Below are 16,447 nucleotides of genomic sequence, written 5' to 3' on the forward strand. Positions count from 1 at the left end.
GGAAAACGGGGGGAGGAGGGATAAGACATTATATACATACTCAACCTGAGAAAACTTACTCAGAACCTGACCCCTAGGTAAGGACCTGAACAACATGAAGGAACATCCATTAGGACAGCGGGGAGAACTCTGCAGGCCAGGGGAAAGGCTGGAGGAAACGCTGAGATGGGCCCATGCCTGGAGGTCTGAGGAAGAAGGAGACCAGTATCTTAGAGGAGAGCTGGGGGGCGGGGCAGAAGCTGAAGGCAGAAAGGTGGGGTGGGATGCAAGGAGCACACAGACCACCAGAAGGATTTGTGCTGCAACTCAAAATGAGTACGGACCCCAGGAAGCAGGAACCTTGCCTGATCTCTGGCTGCCATGCTGAGAACAGACTCCGGAGGGACAAGGGAAGAAGAGGGGGAACAACCAGTCAGAGAGCTGCTGCAAGGCCAAGGAAATCAGCACCTCCACCTGTAAATGCACATGAGGATGACAATGCCTGCCTCCTAGGATGGTGCCAGTTATTAACAAAGGACGGCCCTATTTCTCCAGTTCTGAGACACATTTTTCCTATCTCAGCATCTCAGAAACCAGAATGTGCATGAGAGCCAGCCTGACCACCACTTCCTGCAGCAGTCACGGAGGCTGACCCTGCGTGTGCAGGTATGAACATGGTCCCACCGCTCATATGCACATGGCAATCAAGTTACACACATTGCTTGTACATATGTGGCGTTCGACTACCATTTTAAAATGTCTTCAAAAAAATTCTGCTTTACAGGCCAGAAGCGTAGTTCATAAAGTATCTTTTGTCTGGCATGCAAGAGGTGGAAGGTTCTATCACTAGCACCGAAAAAAAACATGTTTTATAAAATAATAGCAAATCAAGGACGAAGCAGCAGGGCATGAATATTAGTGAAGAACAAATTCAACTTTGCGGTAGGACCTTTATCCCATACTTTTCTGCAAAGCAACAATCTCTGAAAGGAAGAACTAAATTTTTGTTAGTCACCAACCTGTCAGCAAAATACCTGCTGTATCCCAAATGGCTCTACTGAGAAACTCCAAAAGCCCCTCGGAAAAGATGACAAAATGCCAGAGAGATGAGGAGTGAATGCAGCCAATTCACACTTTCCCTCGTATCAGACAGCACCAGCAATAAAACTTACAGGGCCTGTGCTTCGGGTATTCACTGTACCACCAGAGTCATTCAGAGGAGCTGGGCTCAAAAGCACAGTTTCGGAATGTCACCAAATTACTTTCTTGTTTTTCCTTTTTTACATACATACGAGAAAGCTAGGATAACAGAAATCTATGGTAAATTTTCTTTAAAAATCAGAGGCAGGACATGGCAGAGGCTTGGATGGAAAGGGATGCCAAGATGGGAAGTGGAGAACTGTGCATCACTTGAAGAGAAGATGTGAGACTTGCTCAGGGACAGTTAGCAAGAGAAAGACAACTGTCCAGACCATCCCGGGCTTTTGACCTGAGCCACTGAAATGGAGTCAACATTTACCAAAGTGGGGAACAGCTAGGTCAGCAGCCTTGACAAGTGCCAAACCCACCCTGCTTCCTGTTTCTGTACAGCTGCTAGGTAACAAAGCTTCTATGTGTTTTCAACAAGATTTTTTAAACAAAAGAGAAAAAGAAGATAGAGATGAAACTGTAGGTGGTACTCAAAGACTAAACTATTTACTCTCTCTTTGCAAAGTCTGGCAACTCCTAGGCCATAGGAGACCAGTTTGGGAAGGAAGACCGGGAGCTAGAGATGAACACACAGTTTAAGGGGCCAGTCATATATTCAGGGACAGATGTTGGGTAGGCAGCTCCAGAAGCAAGGCCAAGGCCTGGAGAGAGGCTGCCATGGGCTCAAAGCTTTTGAGCACAGAGCCCAGATCACCAAAATAGGCCTGAGGCCTCAGCACCCTTGCCAGTCCCTGAGAGTGACATCCCGATCCAGCTATCTCGGCCTAGGGGATACTGCACACTCTCCTGGCTCTGTGGATAGCTGCACTTAATAAAAGAGGACTTCAGTAAGAGTTGAGCCATCACATCAAGAAACTCAGTTCTTGCTGAAAGATTCAGGCAGCAGACAGATCGGTAAGGCTGACTGTGGAGGTGTAGAATTCATACCTACGTGACTTTAATGCTTTCATTCCTCACATTTGACCACGTAACTGTCATTGTGTTTTTTACTTTGATTATGGAATTTTCAATTTAGAGAACACTATCTAAGTTTTAACAATTGTGACCATGACACCTTTTCAGTCTTCAACAAGCCCTTGGTCTGTAATCCTGAGGACTCCCAGCCAAGCTTTTAGCCTTTCCACCGATTCCTTCAAGCTCAACTAAATTCTTTCCCATGATCCATCAGCACACACACAATAAGGCCAATTCTAATAACATTCCTATCTAGCTGTATCAGGCCATAAATCTTGAAATTAAAATCTCTGTAGAAATAACTTTGGCCTTCCAATTTTTGTATATAGTTATGCTAAAAAAATAATAAATTTTAAATAAAGTTTAGCAACTTTGTCACATGAAGTATTCACAAGTTTCTCACCCAATCAGAGTTTCTAAATAAAAAGAGGTATCTTCAAAAATATTCTGATTTACATGCCAGCAGTGGGGCTGAACTGTAAAGTATCATTCGCCCGGCATTCATGAGGCCCCAGTTTCTAGTACTAGCGCCAAAACAAAAAAAAAAAAATGCTTTACAAATTAATGGTTAGCAAATCAACTATATAAGGGATTTCATGGGTTAGCTGCCTGTGTTACAAGAACAAATCTTCCTTCCCTCTATCTAGCCCAAGCCAGGAAACTCTCCCAGTGCTATGCCCAATGTGCCTCTGTCCATCTTGACTTATACTCTGTCCCTTATGTTCACTAGGTGCACCTGCCCCTCTGTCCTCCCTTCTAGATCATAACCTCCTCCAAGACAGAGGCTAGTCCTTACTGTCTGGTGCCCCTAACACCTCCCTTCACAGCTGGCACACATAAGAACTCAATCAGGGCTCCCACGGAATGAAGAGAAGTACACCTGAGTATACTTTATAGAGGTCAAATCTGCCCACTTATCATTTGTATTTTAGGCTGAGCCCCACTCTGGATGGAACACAGGAACTCTGTGGCAGCTCGGACAATAACAGCATCCATCTGAAAAATCAGGCTGGGCGTGATCAAGGTTGTCTCCTCAGGGATGGAAAGTGAACAGGATGGAAACTTCCAGAACCAACATGGCGTCCTCCTGAGGCTGCCCCACTCCCTGAAGCAGCTCCCTGTCATACCACCCCAACACACACCACACACCCAGATAACACACAGTACCCACCAAAATCAGGCCCACTCTGCACTGGGCTCTTGTTAAGTGGCCTTTCTGAGAATACCAGCCTCAGGCCACACATTGATGGGGTCACTCGGGGTCCCTACCGTCAGCCGTGTGAAGGAGCTTGTGACTCTTCAGCGTCCCCTTTGATTTGAATTTCTTGCCACACATGTCACACAGGTGAGTCTTCTCAGTGCTATGACGATTCATATGAGCCTTGAGGTTACTCTTGCTACGAGTTGCATACTCGCACAGAGAACACTTGAAGGGCTTCACGCCTACAGGGGAAACAAATGCAAATACATGTGTGCAGACATGTGAGAGTCCAAAGAAACAGATCACACTTATGTAGAACAGCTGTTGGAATAAAGCATCAAACCTGTTTGTCCTGGGCACGCCCCTGCCTCCCCCACAGGCTCTTCCTGTGTGGCTCCTTCCCCCAGGGGTCTCTTTCCTGAGGGTCAGCCAGGCACCCTGCCATGCAGCTTTCCTGACCTCCCTGGGTAGATTTCACTACTTGCAGGTCAGTGTTCTTAAATCCTGTAACCCTGCTCTGGAACGTTCACAGCATGTGACAGGGAGCTGATCCCATCCACTTCTCCCCACATCTGGGAACTTCTTGAGGACAGAGACCCTGAGCACCTGAGGTAGCAGATGATCATTAAATTCCACTGACCCGAGTTAAATTGAATGAAATTGAGGGCCTCAAGGGCCTTTGCAAAAATCAGTGGGATCAGGCCTATCAAATGTGAAAGCATATTTCACTTCATAAAATAACAGCTTTATAACACTGGTTGTTGTTGTTGGGCCAATATTCAGACTTGGGGGTTTCCTAGCATTGAACTACTTCATTCAGCAACAAACTACAGAGGGCCTACTTTCACACTAAGCACTGAGGGCTAATCCTGAAACTCAGGAACTTAGTCCCTGCCCCACTGTCCAGCACGAGATCAGACAAGGAAACAGTCTGTTACAACCGAGGGTGGTGTGCTGCAGGGGTGGGCAGCAGAGGGTCCCAGAACCTACACTGAAGCAAGGAGCAGAGGTGCCTGTGGCCCAAAAGCACTTCACGGCCATGGCAAAGCCCAGAGCAAACAGGCTGGGTTCCTGGAGAGTGGGGTGATAATCTAACCACGAGCACCAATAAGCTGTGTAACCCTGAACCACAGTTTGGATCACGGTTCCCACATCTGTGAATTAATGGGTCCAGGAGTAACCTCCCAGGGAACCTCTGGATACCACCCTGTGTTCTGGGAACACACTCTTAAGAGCAGGGCTACAGGCATGGTGCCAGCCCTGGTAGGGGAGCCTCTCTGAATCACACCCAGCCTGACCAGACATTCTAACAGCAGGTCAAAGCTACCGAGGGTCTGGGCGCATCACCTGCATGGAAGAGAAGCCACCACAGACCACTCAGAGGCACAGAACGCAGCTCAGTGGTACAAGCTCCTGTAAGAATAGCTGAATTACCATTATTCAGGTACTACTGGACCAGGTGTTTACCAAAAAGATAAACAAACTCAAGAATGAAGTTTATAAGCCTGGAGAAGCCAAAATCCTAGTTTCTGTTTCCTGTCATGAATGGGAAGAAAAGAGCCAACACGGCAACCTGGGGACTAGAGACACATTTTAAGGCAGGCCTCTGCACTCCCAGTGGCCAGCCGTGCACAACAGCTCTGTCCCTCTGCGCTCTCCCACTGCACATGGCTCAAAGGAGACAGCAGAGAAGCCAGCTGTGCAGAGCCGCAGCTCATCTACCCGATGGCCTGCACCACACAGTGAGGCACAGACACTGTTGACACCATGTTCTCTGGTTTCCACCCACCAAGAGCCGTGTTCAGGACAGCTGTGGTGGATCCATGCCAAGGCCATTACCTGGTTGCTGTAGAACCCTGAGCCAGGTTACAGGTCCTCTGAGCAACAAATATGTGTATGAAAAATGTTCTCTCTGTATATATAGTTAAGCATGATGACTAAAACCATTACCATGTTTTACTTCCCTTTTTGCCAGTTTCTTGGCATTTTGTACATTTTTGTTTTATTTACTTGATTTTTAAATTTTTTGTTTGTCTTTGCTCATGTTTTATAGAGTAAACAGACAGAAGAAACCGTTATGATGAATTCTAAAAAACCCCAATACTGTAATGCGCACAGATATGATTTTTTTTGTTTTTTTTTGTTTTGTTTTTGGTACCGGGGATTGAACTCGGGTCCTTGCGCTTGCAAGGCAGGCCACTGAACCGCTGAGCTAAATCCCCAGCCCCAGATATGCTTTTTGTACTTTGATTCCATCATAATTGAAAAAATCAGACTAACTAAAAACTGTAATGCCAGAATACTCTAACAAAAAGCAGAGTCTCTGGCTTTCAGAACCCTTCTCATACTTCTAAAGTTGTTTAAAATAGTAGGTTTCTCTCAAATTGTAAGTATACAACATAAATGCACCATGACAAAAAAAATACAAAAGCACTGACTGTATATGAAGACACACTAAACCATCTACAGAGGGTTACTATACCTGTAAATGACCTCATAGTTCTTACAACCAATTCCAAAGTAGTTTATTGTTTCATTAGATAGATAAGTAAACTGATGTTCAGAAAGAGGAGGTGTTTGTCCCGTCCACAGCTCCTAAATGGTGAGGGCAGAGCTGTTCCTCATGCTCAGGTACACATAATTATGTCAGATGCTTTGTGAGTCCTAGGCCTCCAGTTTCACTGTGCTTCGCCTGAGTCGGTTCCCTGCAGATTCCTGAGTGCCATTCCAAACCTATCCTCCAGACAGGCAGGTGCTTCCACCCCCTTTTTTGCTGAGAATACTGGCCAAGGCCATGGCTGACCCTTTGCATGAGGAAGAAGCAGCACACACAGATAGGCCTGTCGCCTTCACTCCTGGCCCAGAGCAGGAGGTGGCTTCTGCCCAATGCACATCAGTGGAGAAGCGGAGAGCAAAGGCTTTGGAATCAGTGTGATCCAAATCTCAGCCCACCTCTTGTCAGCTGTGTGTCCATGAGCAAATCACTGAACCGCTAGAGCCTTATCTCCCTCACTGGTGTAAAGCAGATGTCTCTGAGGTTATACTGGACCAGATCTCATGGATAATGCACCCTGCACCTGACTTAAGCCAGCAATTGACCAGTAAATGCTAGTAAACAAAAAGAATCTTCCCTCCTGGGGCCTCAACCCTTCTGCCTTCCCCAGGTTCCTATCCATGAGCTGCAATTCTTCTTATTGAACTGTTAAATAGCCCCTTCCTAACAGTCTCTTACCTGGAACTTATAACCAGTCACTTTTATCCCATAATAGAGAAAATGATCAACCTCCTTCCCCCTTTAGTCTATCTTCCCCTACATAGCAAGGAGGGGTCTGATGCAAAAGTCTGGAAGAATTTATCCTAGGCCCCTTCTCCCATCTGCTTTCCCAGGTCCATATCCATGATGTGGGGAGAAAACAAAGCTGGTGGAAGGCTGCCTCTACCAGAATCTTGACTTAGGCCTTCTCAAAATCCTAGAGAGTGGCTCTCCCACACTGCTTTTATGGCAAGTGCCCCAGAGCACAGCCCACACCCCTACTCCACTCCACTCAGTCTCCATGCACTCTTTCCCCTCCTGAGTACTTTCTCCATGATGTGAATGCAACACTCCGCACCACCCTCTTCACCTGCCCTCATTCATGATGCCATCAATTCTTCAGTGCTGCTGAGCGCAGCACAGTGTGGGCACTGGAGCTGCTGCTGTGTGTGCAATACAGGTGCACAAGACACAGGTATACCTGCTTCCCAGCAAGGGACGCTGAGAAGTGGTGATTATTTCACACTGCAGTGGGTACTAAGAGGAAATACACACATCTACTCAGTGCAAATGCAACAGGATGGGTGATGATGTAAACGTCTGGCCTTTAGGGGCCGACAGCACACCTCCACGTGGTAAAGAAGTCTAACTGCGGGGATGTGGAGACGTGGCTTCCTCCCAGTGGACTCCCAAAATAAAGTGTGGGGAACAAAATTAAGAGACAGCCCTGTGTGGGCAGACCCCCACTCACCCTCATGAGCCCAGATGTGACGCTGAAGGTCTGAGCCGTTCTTCATGAAATAAAAATCACAGTATGGGCACTTCATGGCTCTCTTTCCAATTAGCCCTTTCAGCTGCACCCGCCTCCCAAGCACTTCGGAAATGGTGCTCATGGAGACCTCTGGAAGAAAGCAGGATGACAATCAGAGGAGGCAAAGGACTCAGGCTCAAATTAGGTACTCCTGACAGCACCCGCGTCACTAAGGGGACAAGTCAGGATGTGCCTGGTGAGATCATGAGCACTTTTCTGACTAAAAAGTTAAAGCAGAATCTCACCAAGCTTCAAATCTAAATGCCTGTTAGCATAAAACACAAGGGATGGAAAAAATGACACAAAGCAATAAGCAGACAAGTACAGAATATGACAGCATCTGTCATAAAAGGGATTCAGAAATCAACAACAGGGAACAACAGTGAAAGTATTTATAGAACACTAGCAACCTAAGTGACATAATTACCAAAGAAAAAAATCTTGCACCTATTTTTTTTTTTTTTTTGGTACCAGGGATTGAACTCAGAACCTTGTGCTTGTGAAGCAGGTGGCAGAACCACTGAGCTAAATTCCAAGCCCAAAAATTCTTGCATCTTGATTCAAACAAACCACCTGCAATTACTTGTGTGTGTGTGTGTGTGTGTGTGTGTGTGTGTGTGCGTGCGCTGCGTCAACTGGAAAATTTTAAAATGGATACTCACTGGTAATAAGTATTCACTGTTTTGTTTCTGTTTTTTTGGTGACATAGGGGTTATGTTAAGAAAAACCCTTACAAGTTAGAGATTTGTAAGATTTTTATGGCTAAACCTCATGATACTGGCACATATTTATTCTAGGGGGAAAAGAGGCTTATGGCATAGATACATGAAAAGAGTTTTCAAAATGTAGATCATTGTGGAAGGTGAGCTACAGGTGCATGGGGTCCCTTATATTACTCATTTTTCTGAAAATACATATTTTAGTAGTACATACTAATTTCACAAAACAGTGTGTTTCACAGTGGCGTTTTCATACATGTACATACCTGATCATATCCATCCCCATAGTACTCGCCCTTAAACTCCCCAATCCATTTCTCTTCTCTAATTCTTTTCTCTTCTACTTTCACGTCATCTTTTTCTGTCCCTTCATATTATTTTGTGTGCTTTTGTACATGTTTGAGATTTTTCCATAATACAAAGCTTAAAGCAATGCCTAAAGAACACTTTAGCATTCTTCGTGTGCAAAGGCCAGGGGTTTTAAATTGCTGTCTTGGCTCATATTGGACAACCGGCCACTCACAACACAGGTCAACGTGGTGGGAATGACAGAACTGTGTCAGCAGAGCATCTCAGAGCCCAAGCAGTGCCCTACTGATGAAGGTTCAAGATGTGTCCGTTCCCAGGGAAAGCAGGAGTATCAGTATCCATCTGTTATTTCTTTACTTTCCTCCATTTCTCATCATTTATAATCAGGGAGTCTGTTCCCTTTTATCAACGGCAGAAACAAATTTTTTACAAGAGGAAAGAGGCCAGAGTGCAGAGAGAGGCACACTTAGCTCAGCTGTTGTTTATTTACACAACACAAGAGCACCCGTGCATGCCTTCTTGGTGGCCTGGTGGGGCACTGAGGGGCCCAGGGTTAAGCCCAAACAGAATGACCCCATGGGGGAGAAGGGGACAGTGGCAATGGCTTGAGTACAATGGGTCAGCATGCCACAGTGTTGCGGGGAAGGGCTGCCACACATGCAGCCCCAAAGGAGAACTTCAAAGTGAACAGGACTTAAGAGCAGAAGTTACAGGACAGGGGTGTCCAAGAAGCTGGTACATCTCACCTGAGCAGCGTGGGAAGTTAGGACCACAGTGGTGGTCACTTCCACTCATGGAAGCTCCTCGGCCTGAGTGGGCACCAACACTGCTGATAAACCACCACTCTGCATTACACAAACTCAAGACAAGGGCCAGGAAGAAGGCAAGGGTCCTTGTCAGACATACAGCACAGACAATCCATCGAAAGACACTGGAGTTCATGATAAAGGGGAGAGGCCCACTGAGACTGTGGGGAGCAGAAGATGTGACTGAAGACCAGACAACAGAATAAAATGAAATAAATAATTATGTAAATGTCCCGGCTTTAAATACAGACAACTGCCTCCCTTGAGTTTATTTATGTATTCATTCCCCTTCATTTCCATACAATAGAGCTGATATTTAATGCTTTAAGACAAACAGACATTTTAAAATTGATCTTCCAATATTGATTACTCCCACATCCATAACCTTACCAGGATGGTTGGTCTTGATATGTGACTTTATCAGTCGATCTTCTGAAAAAGACTTTTCACACACAGGACAAGAATAGCTCCTTTTGTCCTTAATAAAAAGAGAACATAATCAATGTATAGTCTTGTTTAAATCTAAGGTACGTAGAATAATTACTGCCATCACCAGCACCACTGCCCCATCACATCACCATTGACAACAACAGCACCATCACCACCTCCTTGACCACTACCGCCACTATCATTACCAGCAGCCTCATCAACTATACACAGAGTACATCCATCCGACACGTAATATACAGCCTCGACCTGGCCTGACAAAGCCTGTGGAGCTCATCAGTAGGGCGATGGCATCAGCTCCATTGTAGAATGGAGGGGTAGGGCTGGAAGAGTTCTCAGGAAGGGGCAAAGGGTAGCACTCAACATCAAAGCCATGGTTCTACCACAAAAACCAGTGCTGCTCCACAGCCCGATAAAGTAATGTGTCCTCATGCTTTGTGTGGGGTTTCATATATGTTATTGTATTGAGATTCACAACTACGCACAAAAGAAAAGGATTTTTCATGCTTCAGATTAAGAAACCAAGGCCCTGGGTAATTAAGTCCAAAGACTGAGAGGAACAGCCAGTGTTGAAATGGGACTGTTCAGATGCCCCCCAAGACTCCTCCTGCCACTCTAAGACCATGTGTCTACCCAAGACTGCAGGGAGGAAATTCACTTGCTGCTGGCTCAGTTGACTTGGTCCCCACGGTGTTAGACTCTCAGCTGGGCAGAAGCTCTCATGAATGACTGAATTAGAGATTCTGCTCATCTATTCTCTCCCAGAGCTCCCCTCAGAGATATTTCGTATTACATTTTTCACCAGAAGGTGGGGTTATGGGTTGAATTATGTCCCCCTCCCCACCACCAAATTTTATACATTGGAGTCCTAATCTCCAGTTCTTCAGAATGTCACTTTCTCTGTAAAGATCGTTCCCCATCTTTACAGTAGTGATTCAGGTAAAATGAAGGGACTAGAGCCAACCCTAATCCAATATGACATGACTGGTGTCCTCATGAAAAGGGGACATTTGTACTTAGATGTGCACAAGGTGAAGGTGAAGGCAGAAACCAGGTGATGCATCTACAAGCCAGAAGGGGCAAAGGTTGACAGCAAATCACCAACAGCCTGGAGAGGAGCCTAGGGCCGGTTCCCACACACACACACTCCCCTCAGAAGAAAGAACAACCTGATCAGACTTCGAGTTTCTAGAAGATAAAGTCTGTAGAGTTAGCCACACTGAGCAAGGTACCCTTATTCCACTTCCCAAGATCACATCTCAGAGAGCCAAACTGATGGGAAGGCCCTGAGTATCCAAGTGAACAAAGCCTGCAGAAGCCATTTGTGCAAGAAACCGCTCTGGGCCATGTGCTCTCAGGATGTTAGAGGGTCCCTGCTCATGTGAACTTAAGGAGAACTAACTCCGCCTGCAAGCTTGGCACTGCAGCAAGGGCTTCCCTTGTCTTGAGCAGATGAATGCAGGCCTCACAGCCTGCTCTGTACCTCCAAATCATAATAGCATAACAGCTACATTCACTTCTTAAGAACTTACTGGATGCAGGTTCTTTATGCACCTTGTGGGGCATTTAGGAACTTGCCTGAGGTCACAGCACCATGGAGAATGGGGTAAGGTGTCCAAACCAGTTCTCCCATCCCAGAGAGCTTGCTTTTATGAGACTGGGACCAGCAGTACAGGCTGAAGACTCAGAGACCCTGGGCTTAATCCTGGTTCCACCACCTGTTAGCTGGGGAACTCTGGGCAAGTAGCTTAACCTCAGTGCCTCATTTTCATCATTTGCAGAATGACAATACAAATAGTGTCTCCTTCATAAAATTGCAAGGAGAATAAAGGACACAGCAAGCACCAGGAACGCTCAGAACAGAGCCTAGCCATAGCCTGTAGTGAGTGCTCAAGAAGTCTCAAGGACTTTGCTGCAGTGGTTTTAGTTTGTGATAATGCAACTCAGCCTGATGTGCTGCCCTTCTCGTGGGCTAATGCACACCAGAGATCTTGTAATGGGCTTTAGAATAAGCACACCCAAACTCCTTTGTGGATGGCTTCTCCTTGCTGTTGCAGAACAGCTCCCAAGGCCAGTGTCTACAGGGCATAGTTAGGAAAGGGGTACTTCATTAAAAAAAAAAAAAAAACAAAAAAAAAGGAAGAAAAGTTATTCTGAACAACTAACTAGTCCCAACACATTTCCCACCACAATGGGACCACACAATGCCTGCCAAGCCCAGATGCCCACCAGGTCCAAGCAACTGTCTAGAAACTGCCCTGAGCTCTCTGGACAGCCAGTGCCACAGCCCTCTTCACAGGTTGCATCAGGGGCTCAGGGCTCTTTGACGTGCTCTGCCATTGTCCTCCATTGCCTTGACCATGTGTTCAGTGCCATTTCTGGAAACTGCCCCGTGCACACAGGCTTCCTAGCAAAGGTCCCCACCACCCCCATTGCCCCCAGTGCCCTTGTCATCAGAGCTGATAGAGGCATTGGGAAAGCTTTGAAGGGGTTTCCACTGATCTCCTTCGAACCCTTGACAGTTGATTTTTTCTTCCTTTAATCCTTCATAGTCTGAAAGCAATTTATCTCAGAGTTTATCAGGGTCCCTGCTTCTTGATGTCTTTGAAGACTGTCAGAAGGACACAGACAGTGGTAAATGATTTTTGGAGAAGGGTAGATTCTCAGCAGTCATTTTCTTCTTTTTCAAACCTCAGTGCCTTGCCAGAGACAAAACCCAAACACACAGGCAAATTTTAAAAGAAGCAGAGTTAAAAGAGCTTCTGGCAGAGGCTGGGGCACATAAGAAACCCAGCTGGAAGGATGGGAAACTGCCCAACTCTAGGAGTTTGTTTGCTTGCCTAGAAATACCTTCAAAGCCATCAGGATCTTCTGAAAAAAAAGGGGAGCCCACATGAGATCACAGGCATGGCACAGGGTGCAGGACCACCCCAGGCCAAAGACGCAAAGTCCAGCTCATTACTCTGGACAACTCACTTGATTTGTGCTTAGAGGCAGGTTATTTGGCTACCAAAGGAACTTGACAGGTCACAAGTCCAAAACCAGCACTGGATGGAGCATATCAGACCAAGCCTTCCCACAGAGTATGTAACTGATACATAAGTAAGTACCCTTGAGACAAGGACTTAAAAAGCTGCTTTTGCTAAAAAGCACTGACCATTTGGGCCTGCAGATACCAGATGCCTAACTGAAAGCAAGATAAAGCTTGGCATCTCTGTTTGTTTGTTTGTTTGTTTTGTACCAGGGATCAAACTTGGGTCCCTGCACTTGTGAGGCAGGCAGCATAACCACTAAGCTAAATCTCTGGCCTTCTGCCTTCATTTTTGTACCTGTCTCCTTTACTACCTTAAGCTTTGGGTCAGATCTCTGCTTAGCTCTTCCTATGGGCATGCTAATCATTCAAGGAGCCACTGTCTAAAACTGGAAATCCATGGCTTATTTGCTCCAAATCTGCCTAACCTATCGCATTCCCCGCTTCAGAGCTGAGGACAGGAAGAGTATCTACGGTATTTTCAAGATTTGCAGGGACATTCAACTGCCAGCTTTCACAATATCCTATTCCAGCCCCTTGGAGCAGCATTTACAAGTCTCTAGTTACAGGTGAATCACAGTAAAGCTTCTGTGGACAGATCACCCTATCATTTGTCACGACAAATCATCTCCCTAAGCAGGAGAAAGTACCCTATGAGAGAAACTGAGAGTGCCGCCCCCAAACAGGAGCAATCACCTCATGTGAACAGACCGTCCCCTCAAATGGTGAGGACTTCTTGGGAGTCACCTGGTAGAACCAGAACTGACACGATGGTCAGCTAGACCCTAGCTCGGCCCAGAAATCCAAGAAAACCTTGTCTGTTCCCTTTGTTAGCAGGCCTGCATGATCCCCAGTGGTGCTATACCCTCTTTGGCTCTTTTTCTCCTCAATCTGAAGTCCACTTCCACGTTCTCTCAATTCTCAGTTACAGTTTTGCCTGGCAGTCCATGCCCTTTCCTCGGTTTTAATTTCTTTTGTCACTGAGACAGTACTCTTGCTTCCAGCAGGAACCAAGTTGGGGGAATTCTACTCTGAATAACTTATCAGGAATAAAGGCCATGGTTGCAGTATGGGCTCTCTTCTATGGTTTTATTCACTCATTTCATCACAGGACTCCCATCATATGCCAGGCACTGGCCCTGAGGACAAAGGGGTGGGAACCTCAAGGGCCCAGGAGCTCATTAAGAAGCAGACATGTCCCACACAGGGCCCAACAGCCAGCACAGATGGAGGCAGGGGGAACAGTAACACAGAGGAGAGGGAACACCCAAGGTGTGAGCCAACCGCTCAAGGGAGAGAATGGCCAGAGTGTTTTCTGAGATTTAGGACTTCAACAGTCAGATAGCCCTTTTCACTGAAGACAGTTCTGTTGTGCTATGCCACATGGCCTTGCAGTGCTGTATCTCAAAGATATTCTATGCATAAGGAGCTCTGGGAAACTGGGGCCTCGCCAAGCCATGACACAGAACCAAACCTTTTTTGTGATAAGTGAAAAAGATCATATTCTGGCAGCTCTTAAGAAGGAAAAATATGTTCTATCACTTTATTTAAATAACATTTTCTCTACCAAAAAAAATGATCAATACTGACCAGGTACATTCATTTATTTCCAGAAAGATACTGAAGGCAACCTCCACCACTTTCTCTGTGCTTTGCTGCCAATGCATTATTTTAGCTGATTTCAGTGGCTTACAGGATTATCCGAGGGGCGCCCGCAAGGAAGGAGGTCAACCACCCACCTGACAGCACCTCCAGCACAAACTGCAGACACAGTGACACTCAAACCCTCAACACCAAAACAAAGGCCTCAAGAAGCAACGCTTCCCCTGGGAGTGGGTAAACTCTGCTGATGAATTCTGTTTGATTTCTATCCTATTTCATTTCTAATACAGCTAGTTCTGACTCACTAAACTGGTTCTACAACCTTCTAAGGTATTGTGATCCATAGATCTTTTCTTCAAGAGAATGCCAACCCTGGTGTTCTGTACTCATTTCCTAATTTGATCTCCACAACCCCGAGAGGTAAGGGAAAGTGCTTTATCTCCATTTTGGTTTGGTTTGGTTTGGTTCTTGCTTTTTGCAGTGCTGAGGACAGAACCCAAGGCCTCACACTTGCTACAAGCACTCTACCACTGGACTGTATCGCCAGCCCTCTTTATCTCCCCTTTACAGACAAGAAATCTGAGGGCCAGAGAGGTTCAATGCTTTGCCCCATAACCCAGAGGTATTCAAGCACATCAGAATCCAAAGCTTCCTCTCCGTCTACCAAAGCCATGTTTTCTCATCTCCACTTCCCAAACTTTGCACAATGCTGTAAAGAATGGATTTGCTCTGAAAGCAAATCGCTGACTAACTCCTTGGATATGGTTCCCAAATGTCAGGATGTCGGTACTGTCAGCACTCCATATCCAGGGGCTCCTCATCTGTGGATTCAACCAAACAGCAATCAAAAGTACTTGAAAAAAGTGGCCTGTGCTGTTTCTTGTCATTATTCCCTAAATATACAGTATAGCAACTATTTATAGGTCTTTTCTGTTGTATGAGGTGTTACAAGTATACAGGAGGATGTGCATAGGAAATGTCCCAGTGCTGCGGCATTTTACATAAGGACCTTGAGCATCCACAGAGAGTTCTGGCACCAGTGCCCCTGGATACCAAGGGATGCCTACATAACACAACTATAAGCCAAAACTAACTGGCTACTGATGGGAAGGAGGCGACAGAGGGAAGAAGCCATGCTAAAGATCCACACTCCTTCCAATCTAGTTCTTGGCTACAGGAGCTAAGAAATAGTTGTCAGGATCACAGAAACTGACAATATGCCAAATTATCCCAGAGTCCTAATATAACTAAAATGGGGCTGAATATAAATAAGAGCATTTGGAGGGGTAGGGAGAGTGCTATTTTAAACATACTTAGTTTCTGCTCAGCTGGGAATCTATGCTCAAAGGAGTAAACGCTAAAACAAATGTGAAGTTCCCATCTCCAGGGTCATAAGCCAGGAGACCTGGCCCCAGTGACAACGCTTTTCCCAGGACCCAGCTAGACCCTGCCAGACCAGAGTCCTCAGGTCAGCCACAAGGGTGTCCAAAGGCACTTTTACATTACAAGAGTGTACCAAACATCTCCCTGGAGCTTCAGCAGCACCCAGAGAAGCAGGGAGGTGTTACCCACTCTACTTTCGGGGACAGGGAAACTGAGCTCAGAAAGATCAAGCAGCCTGCACAGGACGCACAGCTTGCGGGGGGAGCCTTGTCCCATAATCGCAAAACTCCAATGTTACCTACTTTCCAACAGCAAAGCTGCATCTAGAGTCAAAAACAATGAAAACAAGGGGATAATAAAGAAGACAAGCTAACTTTGGGGTGGCAATGATGAGGTGGGCAATTTCTACTTAAGATACTTTAAAATTTGGAAACCTTTCTTAAGGAAAGCTTAGCATTTAAGAGTTCAACTGTATACATTTTTTAGATGATCTCAAAAATAATTGGATAGAATCTTGTGGATTTCAGGTGCTACAGTTAGGAGTTCCATATTGGTGAACATACCACTGAAAATGCACCTTGAAATGCTCATCAACCCACAAACAAAATATAGCCTGTTTAATGAAATACTGCCCAGCTCTAGAAAGGAGTACAGTATTAACACATGCTATACTATTAATGAACTAAATGGAAGAAGTCAGCCACAAAAGACTGTACCACATACATATTTTATGATGTTTTATT

General features: G+C 45.8%; 1 protein-coding gene across 7 annotated transcripts in view; it reads right to left on the minus strand.

Moving 5' to 3' along the window:
- The window catches only part of Zfat (zinc finger and AT-hook domain containing), a 232,632-nt gene that overhangs the window by 100,992 nt on the left and 115,193 nt on the right, over positions 1 to 16,447 (minus strand). For all 7 annotated transcript variants that reach the window (XM_010629605.1, XM_010629606.2, XM_010629610.1 and 4 more), the window contains exons 8-10: positions 9,632 to 9,719; positions 7,348 to 7,497; positions 3,412 to 3,585 (exon numbers count right to left, since the gene is read on the minus strand). In XM_010629605.1, coding sequence (XP_010627907.1) covers positions 3,412 to 3,585; positions 7,348 to 7,497; positions 9,632 to 9,719 — 412 coding nt within the window. The remainder of the gene's footprint in view (positions 1 to 3,411; positions 3,586 to 7,347; positions 7,498 to 9,631; positions 9,720 to 16,447) is intronic.

The sequence above is a fragment of the Fukomys damarensis genome, unplaced genomic scaffold (assembly GCF_012274545.1).
Source record: "Fukomys damarensis isolate Sample0158 unplaced genomic scaffold, DMR_v1.0_HiC HiC_scaffold_5, whole genome shotgun sequence".
In the NCBI taxonomy this organism is placed as follows: Eukaryota; Metazoa; Chordata; class Mammalia; order Rodentia; family Bathyergidae; genus Fukomys; species Fukomys damarensis.